Genomic DNA, 17722 nt, shown 5'->3' with positions numbered 1-17722 from the left:
ACTGAACCACATTTAAAAGTTTCAACTAAATTTACATTTTTTTAATTCATATTTTTTTAAAATTTTATTTTATTATTTTTTATTAAGTTAGCTGGAGGTTAATGAATAAAATTGCCAGTTTTAAAAGTCAAGGCAGGATATTAGCAGGGCCAATCAAAGACCCTAACTGGGGCAGGCTATTAGCTGGATACGGTAGCAGATAGGCTAACAAGGGCATGATGGCAATGTAACAGAAATAGAGGCGTGTTTGGTGAGAAATACACAAAGAAGGGAAATACTATTAGAAAACCCAAAACGTATGTCGCCCCCCCTATTCTCTCTCCAAAAAAAAAAAAAAAAAGAGAGAGTAAAGAGCGAGAGAAAACGCCGAAGACAGGAAAGTAGTAGTCTTTACCAAGTAATAGAGTGAGTTAGCTCAAAGCGGGTGTTTGTGTCCTCTCTTAAACGCAGGCACAGCAGCGATACTTCAAAAACAAAAACCGTTTAAAATAAAAACAAGAGACCGTTAAAATCCTTCCCGCCAATCGCCATGGTTGCTCAGCTTGAGCACCACCATCAACAAGACTCTCCAGCCGCCTCCTTCTCTTCCTCACTAGAAGACCGTGTTCAGAAGACCAAGTCTCTGATCTCCGCCCTCAATTTTGTCTCTCGTAATCTCCCCCTCCCTCTTGATCTTTTCAACACCGTCTCTTCAATCTATTCAGATGTCGGTAATGCTGATTTTGACGGTGGGGCCCAAGAGAGAAGCCAATTGGTATGTTTTCTCGAGATGCCCTTTTGGTTTCGGGGGTTTTGGGGTTTGTTTAATTTTGCGAATTTGGGTGTTTTTTGGGGCAACTTGGGTACTCTGTTGGGGATTCATGTCACAAGTTTGGAAATTTGGGGTTTTTGAAGGGGAATTTATTTATTTTATTTATTTAGGATTTTGTGGTGTAAAGGAGAATTTCGAGGTTAGGGATTTTGGTGTCATGTCAATTTTGTGTTTTCTTCTCTGTATGTGTGAAATTGCTTCTTGTTATGTATGTAAATATTATGGATTATTTAACTAATATTGCATTCCTTTTCAACCCCAATATTGTGATTGTGTCAATTAAGCTATGCAGGGTAGAGAATTGTTAGGGTTAGGTTTCTTTGTGGTTGCGGGCTAGGATTTTGTTTTGTCATTTTTAATCTCTGGACTAGATATGTATGTTTGGTGTCTTTTTAATGGACTATCAAAGTTGACAGTATTTATTAAAGATATACACTTTTATTGTTGAAAAGTCCTGTGGCTTCCCTTTTCTTTTCTACAATGGTCTTACTTGTGTGTTACCTTGTTTAAAGACTAGCATGTGGACAAGTTTTGGTTTTCTTTTCTGATCTTCTGACAGGCCTTTTATTCTAGAGTTTTATAATCTCTTTACATTGAGAAACAAGACGTCAACTTTTTATTTTCCCAAACTGTATAGTGTTTCTTTCCAATGGAGATTTGCCTGTTAACTGCTCTAGCTGTTTGAAGTTGATATTGCAATTGAAGTCTGTAATTCATGTGTTAATTTGTCATTTCTGATCTAGCTTCTGGAATATGGATTTAACATAACACAGCAGGGTAACCCTGGGATTTCCATCAGAACTGATTTGATGACTGGATTTGGGGATGCGCTATCAAAGCAAAGGCTAAATTGCATGTCGGGTTTTTCTCTGGCAGAATTGAGTGAAAATCGATATCAAAGCCATATCCTGCATCGCTTGAATGAACTCGAAGGTTGCTATTTCTTGTACATAAACTTCACATTCAGGATTTCACATTATTTTCTCTTGCTCATGAAATGCTTCACAAGGTAATTTTAATTCAGTTTGCTTGCTTGTCCTCGTGATTTAGCATATTGTTGGTACTTGATTAAGATACCTTGTTCACAGAGCTGGGCTGCTATGCCTGCTGATATTGGCGCTTAATGATTTTTTTTTTGGTTGGCAGTTATTTTGGTAACTTGTTAATAATAGTAACAGTGTCCTTTCTCTATTCGTTGATTTGTCCTTGTAGACAATCCTCGGAAAGGATTTATTGATGAGTTTTTATGTGTTGGATCAGAACTGCCTTCAACCAGAGGTGAAGACCTGCAAATGAAATGTTTACTCGAACTTCATGGACTTAAGGTAAGTTCGATTCGTTAAAAGTGCTCTGAAAAGTTTTGTCAAGTTTGTGCTTGCCTTTTGTACTTATACTTGATAGAGTACAAGTTGCAATCTGAATTGGATGCAGGTAACATTTGGTTCTTCTAATACTGTGATTGATGCTTCTCCAAGAAACCTGTCTGCTTGAGTGGTGAAACAAATGAATATCCAGAAATAATAAATCTGCTTTTCCCCTTCAGAAATAGGAAAAGTTCAATTGCTTATCTTTCAGGATTGATTTCCTTGAGGATTTTGGAGACCTGTGAAGAGAAGCTAGATTTAATTAAATTAGATTAATTGTGGTGGACTGGTTTCATTTTAGTATCTTACATTTTTTGTTAGACATGTTGCTAAAGGGGCTTTTGGATCCATGGTGATAGAAGGGCTCTGTTCACTGTTTATTTGGAAATTGAGGGATGGATTTTTTTTCTGGCAGCTAGCAGAATTGCAAAGCAAAGTTCAATCTGAAGTGAGTTCAGAGTACTGGCTTCGTTTGAATTGTATGTTTCCTGACAAGCAACTTTTTGATTGGGGTATGATGCGGTTGCCTCGTCCTCTATATGGTATAGGGGATGCTTTTGCCATGGAAGCTGATGATCAATTCCGAAAGAAACGAGATGCTGAGGTTATTTCTTCTAATGTTCATTTTCTCCCTGTGAAACCATCTCACTTACAAATGGGGGATTTTTGGAATCTGGGCATTTGTATATAATATCTGCTAGAATATCCTATTGTCTGGTTAACTAAGGTGGCAATCTAAAACTTGATAGTGTTGACTGGGGTCCTGAACTGCTATACTGGTGCTATGAATCAGTCTTAGCTGTCAATCATTGGAATATGATGTCAACTGAAATAAAAGTCATCTCTCTCTAAAGATAATTTTCTTCTCAGAAGAAACATAGTAAGTTGAGATGAAAAAAAAATTGAGCTTTGACTAATAAGATTTACAATGCAATATGATAACTAAGAAAATAAAATTTGTTTGCTGTTAAATATATTGTTTTCTGTTGTATGCTCTCACTTGGTGAAAATATTCAATGCAGAGGCTGTCAAGGTTAGAAGGGGAAGAAAGGAACCATGTGGAGACTAGAAAAAGAAAATTTTTTGCAGAAATACTTAACGCTGTCAGAGAGTTCCAATTGCAAATTCAGGCTACTCATAAAAGGAGAAAGCAAAGGAATGATGGGATCCAGGTATTCTATTGTCTTTCTATCTTGCCACGTACTTCATTCCTGCTAACATGAAACTGAGAAGCGCAGACATTTGCATGGATGGGGGATTTCTGAACCTTTTATACACGGAATTTACATGTTTAACTGAAGGGATAGCCAAGGAGGAGTTGAATGAATCAGAAGTACATATTATTAGCAAGGGAGAGAGGATTGGATATCACATCCAAAGGAAAAGTTTAGATGGCAATCTTCAAAGCATTCTTATGTGATAGTAATATGAAATTAAGTCTTCTTTGCCACTAGAATGTTCATGTAAAGCTAAATTGAGTTCTGTAATGGATCTGTGTCTTGTGACTAATTACAGAACGTTAGAAAGAAACTAGTTAATGTAACTTTCAATATTTTTCTGTAATTCCAGAAGATGAGATCTGTTGTTAATTTATTAGGTTGACTTTTTATTACTGTTCTTAGAATAGCATATGATAGATGAAAGCAAATCATGTTACTGTATTTTGACAGGCATGGCATGGAAGGCAAAGGCAGCGTGCTACACGGGCAGAGAAACTGAGGCTCCAAGCCCTAAAGGCTGATGATCAAGAAGCATATATGAGGTTAGTAAAGGAGAGCAAGAATGAACGACTTACAATGCTTCTTGAAGAAACAAATAAACTACTTGCTAACTTGGGAGCCGCGGTCAAGCGCCAAAAAGATTCCAAACATTCAGATGGCATTGAACCTTTAAGAGACTCAGAAGCTGATTCTCCGGAGTTGGATGCTTCAAGGAATGAAAGTGAACTGGATACATATCCTGAGGAAGATGTCATCATTGATTCTAATCTTAATGATGATACTGGTGATTTGCTTGAAGGCCAACGACAATACGACTCAGCCATTCATTCGATTCAGGAGAAGGTAAATAGGGAATCTTTATTCTCTGCATCATTTTATCTCTGGGTTTTCCTATGTGGATCTTTTGTTTGATTTCCATTGTTTAAATTCCAATCATTTTGCGTGTCTCCGCAATGAGTAAGCTAGTTGGTGTGTCATTTAGATTGCCATACTCTTGTAAGAATGACTAGATGAGAGTTAATTGGTGCTTGCAAGTGAATGCTCAAGGATTAAGCTGTTTATTGACTGGTCCCTTATAGCAGTTCCCTTAAGCTTGAGTGTTTGGCAACCTGTCCTAGATTTTGAGTCCAAGCACATGGAATTGGGTCTTATAAGTGGCTGTCTTGTGCAAAAGATTATGTCCTGATAAACCTTTTCAAGATCTTGCTTAAGCGGGTTTGGTCTTCAGGATTGCTTTTGCCATTTATTTGAGATGGATACATATCCTGTTATTTCTTCATTCTGTTATTTCTTTTGGTTTATAGATAATATGGTTGATTTATGAAAGCACAGCTAATCAGCTGATTTCAGCATCAAAGGCTAACTGTTGCCTAGTTTGAGGACATGCAAACTGTGAGGGTCCTATGCTTCGGATGTGGACATGCTATGGGAATTTTCTCTCCTACATTTTGTAATAGTTCATGGCTGTTAAACTGGAGATTTAGGAGTTGTAATTTGATGAGGCAGTGCAAATTATTGTCAGTTGCAGAAATGATGTCTGATGACTAAAGGCTGGTTGGAAGAGATTGATGAAGTCTTTATCTGTCAGCAGCTAAATAATAATGAGTTTTGGGGTTTGTTTTAAGAGGTTGTTTAATGCATAAAGAGTTGGAAAAAGATGTGAAGATATCGTTTATGCTAGAATAATGATGGGATGGGTTTGTAGGTGATTAGAGAAGGAAATGAGGAATTTAGAGGTTGCTTATGTGCTGTGAACAATACTTGGTAAGTGTAGCATCAGAATTTGGAGAGAGAGAGGAGGAAGAGGCAACGAAGCTTTCAAAACAAGAGTAGCAAGAGGAATGATATCACACCAGTCAAGTTTGCTTCTAGTTGCAAACCAAAACACTTTGGGTGTGTTTACTTGTGGAAAATATTTAAAATTTTCAAAAAAACAAAGATTAAAGTGCTGCAAAATGTGCTTATTGGTTAGAGGTGTAACTTTTTGTTTGAAAATAGATTTCTGCTTTCCACTTTTCTGGAAAACTGGAAAGCAAAAATTATCTGCTCAAATGAAGACCTGCATTTTTTGAACATTTTTTCCTGTTCATTAGAAGATCTATCATACCCTGGACTATACAATGGGAGGTAACCCCTCCCCCCCCTAATAATCTGTTCTGTCTCTGCCATGAGCAGAATTTGAACCATGTTGCTCAGTAGTCAGTACCACTCCAACCTGCTAGTTACACCTGTTGGCCCTTTTAATAGACATTCCTGGTATTTTCTAGTTTTTGCAGCTATGTTTTGTCTTCATGGAGATTAGAAGAGATGAAGATGAAAAAAGTGTTTTTTTTTATCCCAATAAACCCAGTGTTAGTATTCCACTATTGTTGGTATTTATTTTCTTAGATTCTTTGTGTTTCTAGAATTCAGAAATTTTAATTGTAACATTCTAACAAAGCTAGTGGTCATCATGGAATCAAAGAAAAAAAACATTGACACTCAGAGTTCCTATAAGATTGTAGACTTAAGGAAGCTGCCAGTTACACCTTTTTTGTCCGAAGCAGCAAATATTATGTTTCTGCCTGCCCATCATTTATAGAATAGGACTCCAAATTACTAAATAATTTAAACTGAAACTAGTAAGGATTCAGCATACGAGACCATGTTAAGTGCCACCTTGGTTGAACTCTTTTTGGGCTTTATAGTAAGAAAAATCCTTGAACTGCCAAAATATGATACAAGTTCAGAATAGTCAGTATATCTTCCCATCGCAGCATCTTCATATATGTGGCTTATATTGAGCTTTGATCCTTGGTGCTGTTTAGATCATGCAAACATTTTAAGGCGTGGAATGGTGATTGTAAATTCCAAGCAACTGTTGTTGTTCATGCTGCTGTTAATCGGAGAATCTAACTGTTTGTGCATTGTAATGCAGGTAACTGAGCAGCCATACATACTTAAAGGTGGACAATTAAGATCATACCAGTTAGAAGGGCTTCAATGGATGCTGTCTTTATTCAACAACAATTTAAATGGAATTTTAGCTGATGAAATGGGGTTGGGGAAAACAATACAAACAATTTCATTGATAGCATATCTCAAGGAGAAAAAAGGTGTGTGTGGGCCACACCTGATAGTTGCTCCAAAGGCTGTGCTACCAAATTGGATCAATGAATTCTCAACATGGATTTCAGAGGCTGAGTATGCAAAAAGACTTATTTACCGTGTATCTTTCTCAGGGTGCATTTACGTGAGTAAGCATGCTCATGTGGTGCTTGCTTCGAAATTTCTAATGTATTTTCTTCTTCTTCTTCATCCAGAATTAAAGCTTTTCTTTATGATGGATGTCTAGAGGAGAGAAAGGCAATAAGGGAACAGTTATCAAGAGAGGGGAATCTTCAAGTGTTGATCACGCATTACGATCTAATCATGAGAGATAAAGCATTTTTGAAAAAAATTCAGTGGCAGTACATGATTGTTGATGAAGGTCATCGACTAAAGAATCACGAGTGTGCTCTGGCAAAGACTATTGGAGGGTATGGTGCTACATGTGTACTAACCTGCCTCATTTTTTATTTTGAAGTTTATGTTTGTCCTCATGAGCTCTATGTTTAGGTCTTTTAATTGTTAAGCTGAATCTCTTTCTATGTTCATTTCTTTGCTACATGCATCCATTGCTTGCATGGTTGCATGGCATTTGTTCATGTCATTGTAAAATCCTAGTAGCAGCATGATGGTTGGCTAGGTTTGGATCTTAACAGTTTTTGGATTAAAAAATGTACTTTCCAGAGAAAGTGCTAGGAATTTAATTAACTTTTGCCTGCTGACTGTATGAGCATACTGGATCTGCCCAGTTGATGCCTGGATTTGCGGGATACTTATTTGAATTATTCCTTTTCTGTTGCTACACTGATTCTTTTTTATGAAATAATTGAAAATTATTTTTCCTATCATCTTTTTTACTTAATAAGATTCAAACTGTGATTATCTGGGCACTGGCATGATACTTTGCAATGTGTTTTGAGGTGGTTGTTCTTTTCTGTTGAAAACTTGTAAAGATTTCTTATGTCCTCAGTTTTATTGGAATCCAATAATACTTGGACATCATTTCATAAGACATGGTGAAGGCTTTTCTAATTGAATTTTAACTCGCATGCAGCTATCAGATGAAGCGCAGACTTCTATTGACTGGGACTCCAATACAGAACAGCTTGCAGGAACTCTGGTCCTTGCTTAATTTTCTCCTCCCGCATATTTTTAATTCTGAGGATAAATTTGAAGAGTGGTTTAATGCTCCCTTTGCTGATCGGGGTGAAGTTTCTCTCACTGATGAAGAACAACTATTGATTATTCGTCGTTTGCATAATGTAGGTGCCCTTGAAATTTCAAATTTGTTTCAGAGTCTTCTGGGGCCTTTATCCTGATTCATTTCCATGATTCTCAGGTTATAAGGCCATTCATATTGAGGAGGAAAAAAAATGAGGTGGAGAAATACCTTCCTGGGAAAACTCAGGTTTTACTAAAATGTGATTTGTCAGCATGGCAAAAAGTTTATTACCAGCAAGTTACAGAGATGGGCAGAGTTGGGCTGCATACTGGTTTGTCGCTTCTGCTACCCAAAGTTTCTTCATGTTCCTGAGTTCTTAACAGTCTCTGTTTGTGGGTGCAATTTTGAATTTTTTGTCATTATATGCTATGATTGTTTGGCATTTCCTGGGATCTATGTTTACTGCCTTTGGAAGGAAAAGCTACTAGTTTTTTTGGGGTCTTTCCCACCCCTTACCTTTCCTTTCCTTTACCCTCACAGAAGCACCAGAACTCATTTGAAATGCTAATTAGCTACCACTACGATTTTTTCTGTGAAATAGCTTGATTACTTGTGTATGAAATAGCTTGATTACTTGTGTATTTGTTAGCATCAATCATCTTCCACTTTCTACAGAAAACTTGAAGTCATGTTTTTCCTCTATATATCTGCCTGCTGTGCTTGCTCATTTTCCTCATCTGATTTACGTGTGTTTTTTCACTTGTGTGTGACCTCATCATTGTGTATCTTGGTGGTGTTTATCCATCTTGTGAAAGTACTCACTTAAAGTGTTAAAACTTGGAACTTAATGACAAAACATCAATTTACAGGATCTGGAAAATCTAAGAGTCTACAGAATCTGACGATGCAGCTCAGGAAGTGTTGCAACCACCCATACCTTTTTGTTGGAGATTATAACATGTGGAGGAAGGATGAAATCATGAGAGCATCAGGGAAGTTTGAACTACTTGACCGCTTGCTCCCAAAACTTCATGCAACTGATCATAGAGTCCTGCTTTTTTCACAAATGACTCGTCTTATGGACATTCTTGAAATTTATTTGCAACTTCATGATTACAAGTATCTTAGACTTGATGGCTCAACTAAAACTGAGGAAAGAGGAACATTACTAAAGAAATTTAATGCTCCAGACTCTCCTTACTTCATGTTCCTTTTGAGCACTCGTGCTGGAGGTCTCGGTTTGAATTTACAAACAGCAGATACTGTAATAATTTTTGATAGTGACTGGAACCCCCAAATGGACCAGCAGGCAGAGGATCGTGCCCATCGTATTGGACAAAAGAAGGAAGTCAGAGTTTTTGTTCTGGTTAGTGTTGGATCGGTTGAAGAGGTAATCTTGGAGCGTGCAAAACAGAAGAAGGGCATTGATGCCAAGGTCATCCAGGCTGGACTTTTTAATACAACGTCCACAGGTATATACTACTCGAATTCCATGCATTTAGCTAGAAAGTATCCATTTAGTAAAGAAGGAAATGTTTCTTTTGTTTGCTATTTCTCCAACCAGGGGCATGCATTTACTCTCTTATTGGCAAGGTGTTATTGCTTAAGTCTGCTGGATAATAAGCTGGATAATTTTCATAATTTTTTCTCTGACAACTGTGGATCATACATGCTTCAGTATATTAATGTTATTTTGATAGGTATGCCATCATTGATTCGATCTAGAAAAAGTTGTAGCATCAAATACATGTGCACATTCTTGAAACCACTAATTATAATTAATAATTGAGCAAATAACCAGGACTGCAGTGAGTGCATTGGTCTGGACATATCGATCTAGAAAAAGTTGTAGCATCAAATACATGTGCACATTCTTATTATAATTAAAAATTGAGCAAATAACCAGGACTGCAGTGAGCGCATTGGTCTGGACATATCTTGGACTTGCTACAACTAACGAATAGGATAAAGCATTAAGTCTGTATGTTGGCTGACTTGGTTCCATATTCTCCAGCTATTTTACAGTCATGATTTCAGATAAGAACTGTGTCATAGGAACCTGTGGTCTACTCATCTTCCCATCTCAACATCATGTTCTCCATCATTTATGGAATTAGTCACTTGCTTCTTTTGCTTTTCAACTGAAATCTTCTCGTAAATTTTGATGATTGGAATCATAATGAGCCGGACTCAATCTCTGCCAGGCTTTTTTTGTTCCTTTTGGATGAATTGAACAATGCATTAATGTGGCATGTCTTTGCTAGTGCAGCTCAGGACAGAAAAGACATGTTAGAGGAGATTATGCATAGAGGAACTAGCTCACTTGGAACAGATGTCCCAAGTGAGAGAGAGATCAACCGCCTCGCAGCCCGTTCTCAAGAAGAGTTTCGGATTTTTGAGGATATGGACAAGGATAGAAGAAAAAAGGAGGATTACAGATCTCGTCTCATGGAAGAGCATGAGGTACCTGAATGGGCATATCAAGCACCTGATAACAAGGAAGATAAAGCCAAAGGTTTTGAGCAGAATAGTACTGGTGTCTTGGGAAAGCGGAGAAGAAAGGAGGTAATATACAGTGACACATTAAGTGATTTACAATGGATTAAGGCTGTCGAAAATGGAGAAGACATGTCCAAATTGTCAAGTAAAGGGAAGAAACAAGAACATACTCGGTCTGAAGCCAATGATTCTGCCAGCAATAGTGCAAGAACAGACAAAAAGGTTCTGGAAATGAGGAATGAATACACGCCTGTGGCAAGTGAGGGCACAAGTGAAGATAACTACGCTTCAGCCCCCCAAAGACCCAAATCTGACGAGGCAGTCTCCCAAAAACCAGATTATCAGGGTTCAGAAAAATCTGAACAAGTTGGCGGAGAAAGTGGTTTGAACAAGCATATATTTACTTGGAATACCTATAAGAAGAAGAGATCCAGTTATGTTGTTCCAAGTTCATCAACAAACTCTAGAGGGCAGAATTCCAACGGAAAAGGAAATGGTTGGGCTTGATGTAATTGAGCAAAATGTCGTCACAGTTTAGTGATGGGATGAGATCCAAAAGCATCCCTAAGGCCTCTGCTTTTCTGATTGCTGCTGCATGGCGCCAGGATTTTTTTGGGGCTGCCATTGTTGTTCTACGAAGTCACCTCCTTTAAATGGGTTGCTTCCAGTACTTTCTCCCATGCCTGCTCCTCCATCTCCATTGATTCTAGCATTTGTAACATCAGCAGTCAATGCATCATTTTCCCAATTTAATTGCACCTCTTATTATCATCACATTTCAACGGCATACAAAAGGTGAGGGCATAAGATCGCATGGTGAAAGGTGAACCTAGATGTCTGCATGGCTATCACCACTCTTATATTCGGTGGCACTTGTAACATATTGGCAATAATGTGAGTTTCCTAATTTATGAAGTGCGCATTTATTATTATTTATGGCTTTCAAGATTATTTTTCATGTGGGGATAAGGCTTTTGGCGAGGAAGACATCTGGAGTTCATCCTTGGATTAAGGGAAGATGATGTTTTCTTATGAGCACACTATACCTGAGAACGATGATCCTGTAACGAGCATTTTTTTTTTTCTTCCTTTCGAGACAAAGCAGCAAAATGAGATGATCCAGCCAAAATACAGCAACTAAAAAACTGGTAAAACTTCAATACCGATAGCCTCGCCAATAATGAAAGAAAAAGGAAAAATGCGAGGAAAAAAATTCGAGTTTGCTTTCCAAATCTTAACGGTGTCTATGCTTGTGCTCGGAAACCAGCATGCACCTTTTCTACATCCATCACAGCACTGATAGTCTTGGAATTTTGATCGAGTAGGTGGGAAGCTAAAGCGAAAGACTTCTCTGAAGAGCCAGGAAACTAAAGTAACTCGACTACTGTAAATAGATATCGCATGCATGAAATGATAGATAACAGAAGCTCAACAATGGAGAACAGAAATTGAAAGTCTGGGAATTATTATCCACTATAGAGTGCCGTCACATTTTAATCAACTACTCTGGAAGCCCCAGACAGACAAAATGTGCTACAAGGATGATACGGAAACATGGAAAGATCTCCCTAAACCTATGCTACAGACAACATCAATTATGATTTGATGCCGATCACAGCTCACAGCATCTGTCCTGGTCATGCAAGCTACGATTCGAGAGAACAGTCAATCCAAAATGCTGTCACTGTCTCCTACATCAATGTGTGCCAAAGATAACTACTAATGAAACAGAGTCCGCTAAAGAAAAATACTCAAATAAAGCACAATTTTATTCCTCTTTGTTAACTTCAAGCTTCTCCAGTTTCGTTTCCAACTCATGCTCATCACCTTCACCTTCTCCAGACTCTTCCTCATCATCACCTCCTTCAGGATCATTCTCATCAAAGGATCCAAGCCTATCTGGGAATTTCTCAAACATTTCCTTCACCTCATCAACGCCTTCATCTGAAATAAAATTCCCATCAATATTCAGAAGTTTAAACTCAGGCTTCTGCACCACTACCCTTGCCAAGACTCGAGCCCCAGCCCTACGTATAGAATTGATGCTCATATCAACTTCCTTCAGCTGGAGATGGCCTTCTTCCAAGACCTTACTGATCTGGATAGCACCTTCATCCTTGAGTTCATTTTCAGCCAGGTTCAACTTGGTAAGATGTTGCTTCTCTGCTATACAAGCAGCTACAATAGGAGCAGCTTCAGCTGTTATGTCATTTCCAGCCATATCCAGGACTTCCAGTGAGGGAGCTGATTCCTTTAGAGCTCTAGCTATAGCCATGGCACCTTCATCTTCCAAATTAAGATAGCTCAAATAAACTTCTGTCAAACCAGCATATTTGGAAAGAGCTTTACTCAGAGCAACTCCTGCTTCCACTCCAAACATATTGTCTCGCAAATCAAGCTTCTTCAAATGGGTGCAAGTGTCAAGAGCTTCTGATAAGGCAACTCCTCCTTCAGAGCCTACCCTTGTGGAGGAACATCGAAAATCTTCCAATAAGGGAGAGCGCTTCACAACCTTAGAGATGGCAAGTGCTCCTTTGTCTCCAGTCATATTGTTATGAAACTGAAGAACCCTAAGCTGCTCTGTCAAAGGAATTAATTCACAGACCGCTTCAGCAGCTTCCTCTGAGATGCCATTGTTCATTAAGTAGAGCTCCTCTAAGCAACTCTGTGACCTAAGGAGTGCCCCAAAAGCCCTAACACCCTTCTCACCCAAGGCATTATTTGAAAGGTTCAAGGACTTGAGAATGCTACCTTCCAAAGCAGTGGAGAATATATTCATCACTTCAAGTGCTTCTGCCTCTGGTCTTCCAGCAATAAAATCTGACAGGTCAACTTCCTTCAGCTGATTCTTAATGGAGGCCAGAATGGGTTCAGCAACACGAGCTGCTTCTAGACCAAAGCTTCTATTGCTAAAGCATATTTTAGTGTACGAATTTCCTGGCTCTTTTAATGGCTCAAGTGTTTCCTCAGCCTCCTTTGCCTCAATAAAGGATCGCGCACCTTTAGATATATCAAACATGGTGTCACGGGGTGCACTAACTTCTTCGGACACCAAAGCTTCTTTGTCCTCCTTACCAGAAGGGCCTCTTTTGAGAACTTCCAAGATTTGCTTACTGCATTCCTTGGCATAAAGCTGTACTGCAGAACTTCCATCACCATCTGGCTCCTTTTCATAGTGTTCATTTGCAATAGCAAAAGCAACATCTTCGATTTTTTTTGCATTCTCCTCAGCCTCCTCCTTGCTCAGACTGCCATATTTCTGGGTGAAAATTGACTTAGTAGTGAGATTGTCGGTAACACGAACCACAAGCATTTGCCTTGTGTTTTGGCTAGGGGGCCACAGCTTTATTGAAAATGGTCGGGGCTGTGACTTTGACTCGGTGGCATCCATTTCAGAGAAACCTGCAGACATTTACTGACAAACTTTTTCATGTTATCCAACAAACCAATTGAGAAAAGAAAAGGAAAATAAGAAAAGCTGAAATATTCTTAACAATGAACAAAGGCATATTCACAAAATTAAGGTTAGAAAACACTCAACCATCCAATTCTCGAGCTTGATGAAAGTAAAGAAACAAAAAAATACAAAATATTAAATAGACAAAATGCTTATAGAGGTAGTGAGATAGACCAACCCCAGGATAATAATGACCACGAACTAGATTCTATATCCAAGAAAGTATATCTGAACGTTATTTTATTCTCAACAAGAGTCATCAAAGTGAAAATAATAAAATTGTAAGCATCTAAAATCTACCAAAATGCTAAGAAGGCTGATTCTATCAGAAAACCGAAAAAACCTCCATTAAATCATAAACATAAGGAGAGTCACGCGACACATATAAATCATTTCCAGACCCCAACTAAAAAAACTGAGATGCGATCAAACTCACCAGAAGGTGCCTTCGAATAGCAGTAATATATTATTAATTCAAAGAAAATAATTGCAAGGATATCCTTCCTACAGAATTCCAATTTTATTATATCTAAAATACGTCACTACCTTCTACATAAAAGAGAATCAATTTTTCAGTGGAACTGATATATCCCTCCAATTTTCTACCTATATTACTCGTTTATACATCATCTACCCATTTTCCTATCTCGCAGACAAAAAACACTATCAACTTATTAACATTTTGGGTACAGAAATTGCTAATAAATAATAATATAGCAAAATAATATTAAGAAAAAAAACAGAGAGATACGCAAAAGCGAATAAAATTAGCGAATGAATAGTATAATAACACGTGAGAGCAAAGAACCCCTAGATCTAATGCTAGGACGATAAAAAAAAAAAAAATCTTTATTAAATCAAGAAAAGAAGTGGGAAATGTAACAGATCTAGCGATATCGTATCACAAGTTATACCAATCAGTCATAACAATTAGAAAGCAGAAGAAGCTTTAGAAATGTAAGATTTAAACAAGCGAGAAGATAAGATTGGAGAGAAAAAGAGGGAAAGTACCTTCCCCTTTCTCTCTCTTTCTGTGCGAATCTGTTTGTCTTTGATAGCGCGTAAACTGCGTATGCTTAATATTATTATCAAGAAGTAAGTATCCCTAAGAGCAGAGGCAGCTAAATACTCTACGGATCTTTATCACTTTATGTATAGTGAGGGAGAGGGTGTGTGCGCGCGTGGAGGGAAATGGAGATTTCGAGTGGGAGTGAAAAGGAGGAAGGGACTTTCAAGTTCCCACGCACAAATACAAAACTAGTATAGCAGTAGGTTTTTTCAGGATCTCTCTCTTTGGACGCACATGCCTTGTGTTATTGGACTGTCTCTCTCGGGCTCTGCTCGCTTCGTCACGCTGCTGTTCGGCGTTATTTTGTTTCTGGGCCTGACTTTGAGCTTACAGGCTGACTAGATTCAATTGTTTTGTTTTATTAACCCCTGGTTTAATGGGCTTGTGATGCCTCAAAACCAAATTTGCAAATCCTGTCAAGCGAGTTTGGAGATGCGAAAACCATCAATTTGACGCCTATTAAATCCAACCGCTTTTCCAAAACAAAAAACAGATGCTTGAAAATAGCTATTAGATACGAGCGTTGATCATCGATGATGAAGCACTTATTCCTTATCTTGGCAAGGGAATGGTTAGTGAACTGGTGTGGAGTGGGTTTGAAGAGTAAAGTGCTTTTTGTGTGAAACATGGATCCTGAGTGCCAAGGATATAGCTATGGTGGCTGGCTCTGGTAGGGGATAAGTTCAGCTTAGATGACGATGCATCTTTTTGACATGGATGAATTGTTCGCCACTGTTATTCTCAGAGCCTAAGATCAGTGGCAGTTGGGCTTTTTAGTGAGAACGGAGGGTGGAGGGGTGTTCGATGCTCAAGAGCATCCGGCCGGTGGTGAACAATAGTGAATACCAGTTTGGGTCGGAATGTTTGTTGAGAAACTCTAGTAAATACCAGATCTGTTGCCAGCCAGGTTTCACAGTGAGAGCTTAGCTTTTTGTAGTTAATAATTGAGCATCCAAACATACATGCTCTTCTTCTGTCTCTTATTTTGTCTCATGATACCTTAAAATGGCCAAGATCAAGCCATACACCTCCAGGCTCAAAGGCGCGACGAAGTTTTAAGGGCTAATACAAATATTAAACCCAGCCAGGCACTAAAAACTCATCACGCAAAGTGAAAAACCGAATTCACAAAGAACAAAGGATTGACGGTAGCCCTGTAACTAAATATCATGCCTGGAAGATATGAAATGTCGAAGCTGACGCAAAGAAAAAGCTCTAAAATACCAGATTCGATAGGAATATCCAACCAGATGGCTTTTCTTTTTCTTTCATTTCTCCAACTGGTGTCGCCCTAAACGTGGTATTCGGTGATCAACCACCATCGTATCAGCTAGCCTTTACAGCCCCTTCACTCAGTTCAGTTAATTAAAGCACAGAAAAATGGACAAAAGGATCATCCAGCAGAAAACAGTATCCACAAAAGATAAGGCATTGACACCTCCATAAACCAGGAATCCAGCACTAACTGGAGAATCCCAGCTAAAGCTTAAACTAATTGCTTAAGCAAGAATCACAATCAACAAAAAAAATTCTCCAAGTATACACATCAAACACCAAATTCCTAACCTGTGCTAACCCAACATTCTACAAGTAGATTTGTCCTTGCCCACATGTTTAATCCAGTACCAAAACTCTACTAGTCCGTATAATAAATTTGCCAATTAAAACCATCTGTTAAAACAGAAAAATGTCCCCCCCTACTCTTCCCCAGAATGAATAATCTTTAAAAGGCACAATTTTCCCTGAAAAACTAAGCATATATTGTTGTAAGCATTATGCAACTACTCTATCACAATTATATGCAGCCAAATATGGTGCAACTTAATTCACAGGTAAGAATTAAAAGATTCCTAAACTCAACTTCTATAAGCACAATCCAGAGAGCAAATCACAACTAATGCATGCAAATAATTAATCACAAGCAAAACCAAATCAAAAACCAAGAATTGCAGTTCGATGAAACTTAATAAATTCATACGACATAAGATAATCCATTGCAGTAATACTAATAATCATAATATGCCTTGCCTAAAATCCAGCAAACTTAGAAGCAAAATCCATTAGCATGGCATAAACAATTCAAAACGCTTCGTCCAACAAAATCAAAACATAAAACCTCTCCTGCTGTCTTGTTTGCTCAACGGTAAGATTTCTGGAACCTGGCTCTGGCACCACGTCCACCAAACTTCTTAGTCTCGCACCTTCTAGGATCAGCAACAAGCAAAGTCCTATCATACCTCACCAAAATGTCCTTTATCTCCTTCTTGCTCTGCTCATCCACATACTTCTGGTAAAACGCCACAAGTGCCTTTGCTATGCTCTGCCTGATCGCATAGATCTGAGACGTGTGTCCTCCACCCTTGACACGGATCCTCATGTCCACTCCAGCAAAACGTTGTCTTCCTAGGAGAAGGATTGGTTCGTAGGCCTTGAATCGGAGGATTTCAGGCTCAACTAGCTCGATTGGGCAGCCGTTGATCTTGATAAGGCCGCGACCGCGCTTGCAGTGGGTGACTGCGACTGCTGTTTTCTTCCTGCCGAAGCACTGCACGGACTCTTTCGGCGCCGCCATGGTTGGTTGGCTAGGGTTTTCTTTTGGGGGTTTGGTTGCAGCCAAGCGCCTAAAAACTCACGCGGGGAATTGGGGGAAGAGGGGGTCGAGTAAAAGAGGGTTATAAGGGGGAGGGTGCTTTTAGGGTTTTGAGTTGATGACGTGGAGGGCGGGGAGGGGTTTCTGGGGCAAGTAGACGGTTCTGATTGGTTTTGGGGAATGAGGGTGCCAGCGGCCCATTAATTTATACAACAGAAAGTCACTTGGGCCTTTATGAAGGCCAAAATCTAAAATTTATAGGTTAGGACGGGAAGGCTTGAATGGACCTAATTGGAAAACCTTTTGTTCTAGCAACGGTCCATGCTAAACCAAGACTGGTGGGCTTAGACCTAAATTAATCGAACCTATGTGGCATCAATTCTTTATAGAGAAATCGCAATTTAAGGTGCCTGTAGTCTGATTCTTTACAGAGCAAGAATTCCTTCATCGGCTATAATCAAGC

General features: G+C 38.8%; 3 protein-coding genes across 7 annotated transcripts; 1 reads left to right on the top strand and 2 right to left on the bottom strand.

Moving 5' to 3' along the window:
• Nucleotides 1–284: 284 nt before the first annotated feature.
• On the top strand, nt 285–11075 carry LOC118046574 (probable ATP-dependent DNA helicase CHR12). 4 transcript variants are annotated; one of them, XM_035055541.2, is made up of 12 exons: nt 285–754; nt 1588–1744; nt 2072–2136; nt 2591–2779; nt 3198–3347; nt 3846–4238; nt 6313–6578; nt 6698–6913; nt 7537–7744; nt 7822–7975; nt 8514–9116; nt 9914–11075. In XM_035055541.2, the coding sequence occupies exons 1-12, from the start codon at nt 530–532 to the stop codon at nt 10648–10650; spliced, it is 3363 nt and encodes a 1120-aa protein (XP_034911432.1). In that variant the 5' UTR covers nt 285–529; the 3' UTR covers nt 10651–11075. The 4 variants fall into 4 exon arrangements, with proteins under 4 accessions (XP_034911432.1, XP_034911430.1, XP_073267923.1 ...); XM_035055539.2 differs by having other exon boundaries at nt 1585–1744; XM_073411822.1 differs by having other exon boundaries at nt 1555–1744.
• Nucleotides 11076–11578: 503 nt separating this feature from the next.
• LOC118046575 (RAN GTPase-activating protein 2) lies at nt 11579–16468 on the bottom strand. 2 transcript variants are annotated; one of them, XM_035055544.2, is made up of 2 exons: nt 14612–16468; nt 11579–13558 (listed from the first exon to the last, which is right to left on the bottom strand). In XM_035055544.2, exon 2 carries the CDS (start codon nt 13553–13555, stop codon nt 11912–11914), a length of 1644 nt encoding a protein of 547 aa, XP_034911435.1. In that variant the 5' UTR covers nt 13556–13558; nt 14612–16468; the 3' UTR covers nt 11579–11911. The 2 variants fall into 2 exon arrangements, with proteins under 2 accessions (XP_034911435.1, XP_034911436.1); XM_035055545.2 differs by having other exon boundaries at nt 11579–13545.
• A 153-nt stretch (nt 16469–16621) lies between these two features.
• Nucleotides 16622–17329, bottom strand: LOC118046576 (small ribosomal subunit protein uS9). Its single transcript, XM_035055547.2, has one exon. It carries the CDS (start codon nt 17239–17241, stop codon nt 16807–16809), a length of 435 nt encoding a protein of 144 aa, XP_034911438.1. The 5' UTR covers nt 17242–17329; the 3' UTR covers nt 16622–16806.
• Between the last annotated feature and the right edge of the window lie 393 nt (nt 17330–17722).

The sequence above is a fragment of the Populus alba genome, chromosome 10, assembly GCF_005239225.2.
Source record: "Populus alba chromosome 10, ASM523922v2, whole genome shotgun sequence".
Classification (NCBI taxonomy): domain Eukaryota; kingdom Viridiplantae; phylum Streptophyta; class Magnoliopsida; order Malpighiales; family Salicaceae; genus Populus; species Populus alba.
This window is presented reverse-complemented; position numbering and strand designations above follow the sequence as displayed.

Bases quoted from the DNA above. Each gene is read 5' to 3' on its own strand.
- LOC118046574 (XM_073411822.1), top strand. From the start codon at position 530: ATGGTTGCTCAGCTTGAGCACCACCATCAACAAGACTCTCCAGCCGCC. The intron at 755-1,554 runs GTATGTTTTCTC...TTTCTGATCTAG, and splicing joins CCCAAGAGAGAAGCCAATTG to CTTCTGGAATATGGATTTAA. The intron at 3,348-3,845 runs GTATTCTATTGT...GTATTTTGACAG, and splicing joins AAAGGAATGATGGGATCCAG to GCATGGCATGGAAGGCAAAG.
- LOC118046575 (XM_035055544.2), bottom strand. From the start codon at position 13,555: ATGTCTGCAGGTTTCTCTGAAATGGATGCCACCGAGTCAAAGTCACAG.
- LOC118046576 (XM_035055547.2), bottom strand. From the start codon at position 17,241: ATGGCGGCGCCGAAAGAGTCCGTGCAGTGCTTCGGCAGGAAGAAAACA.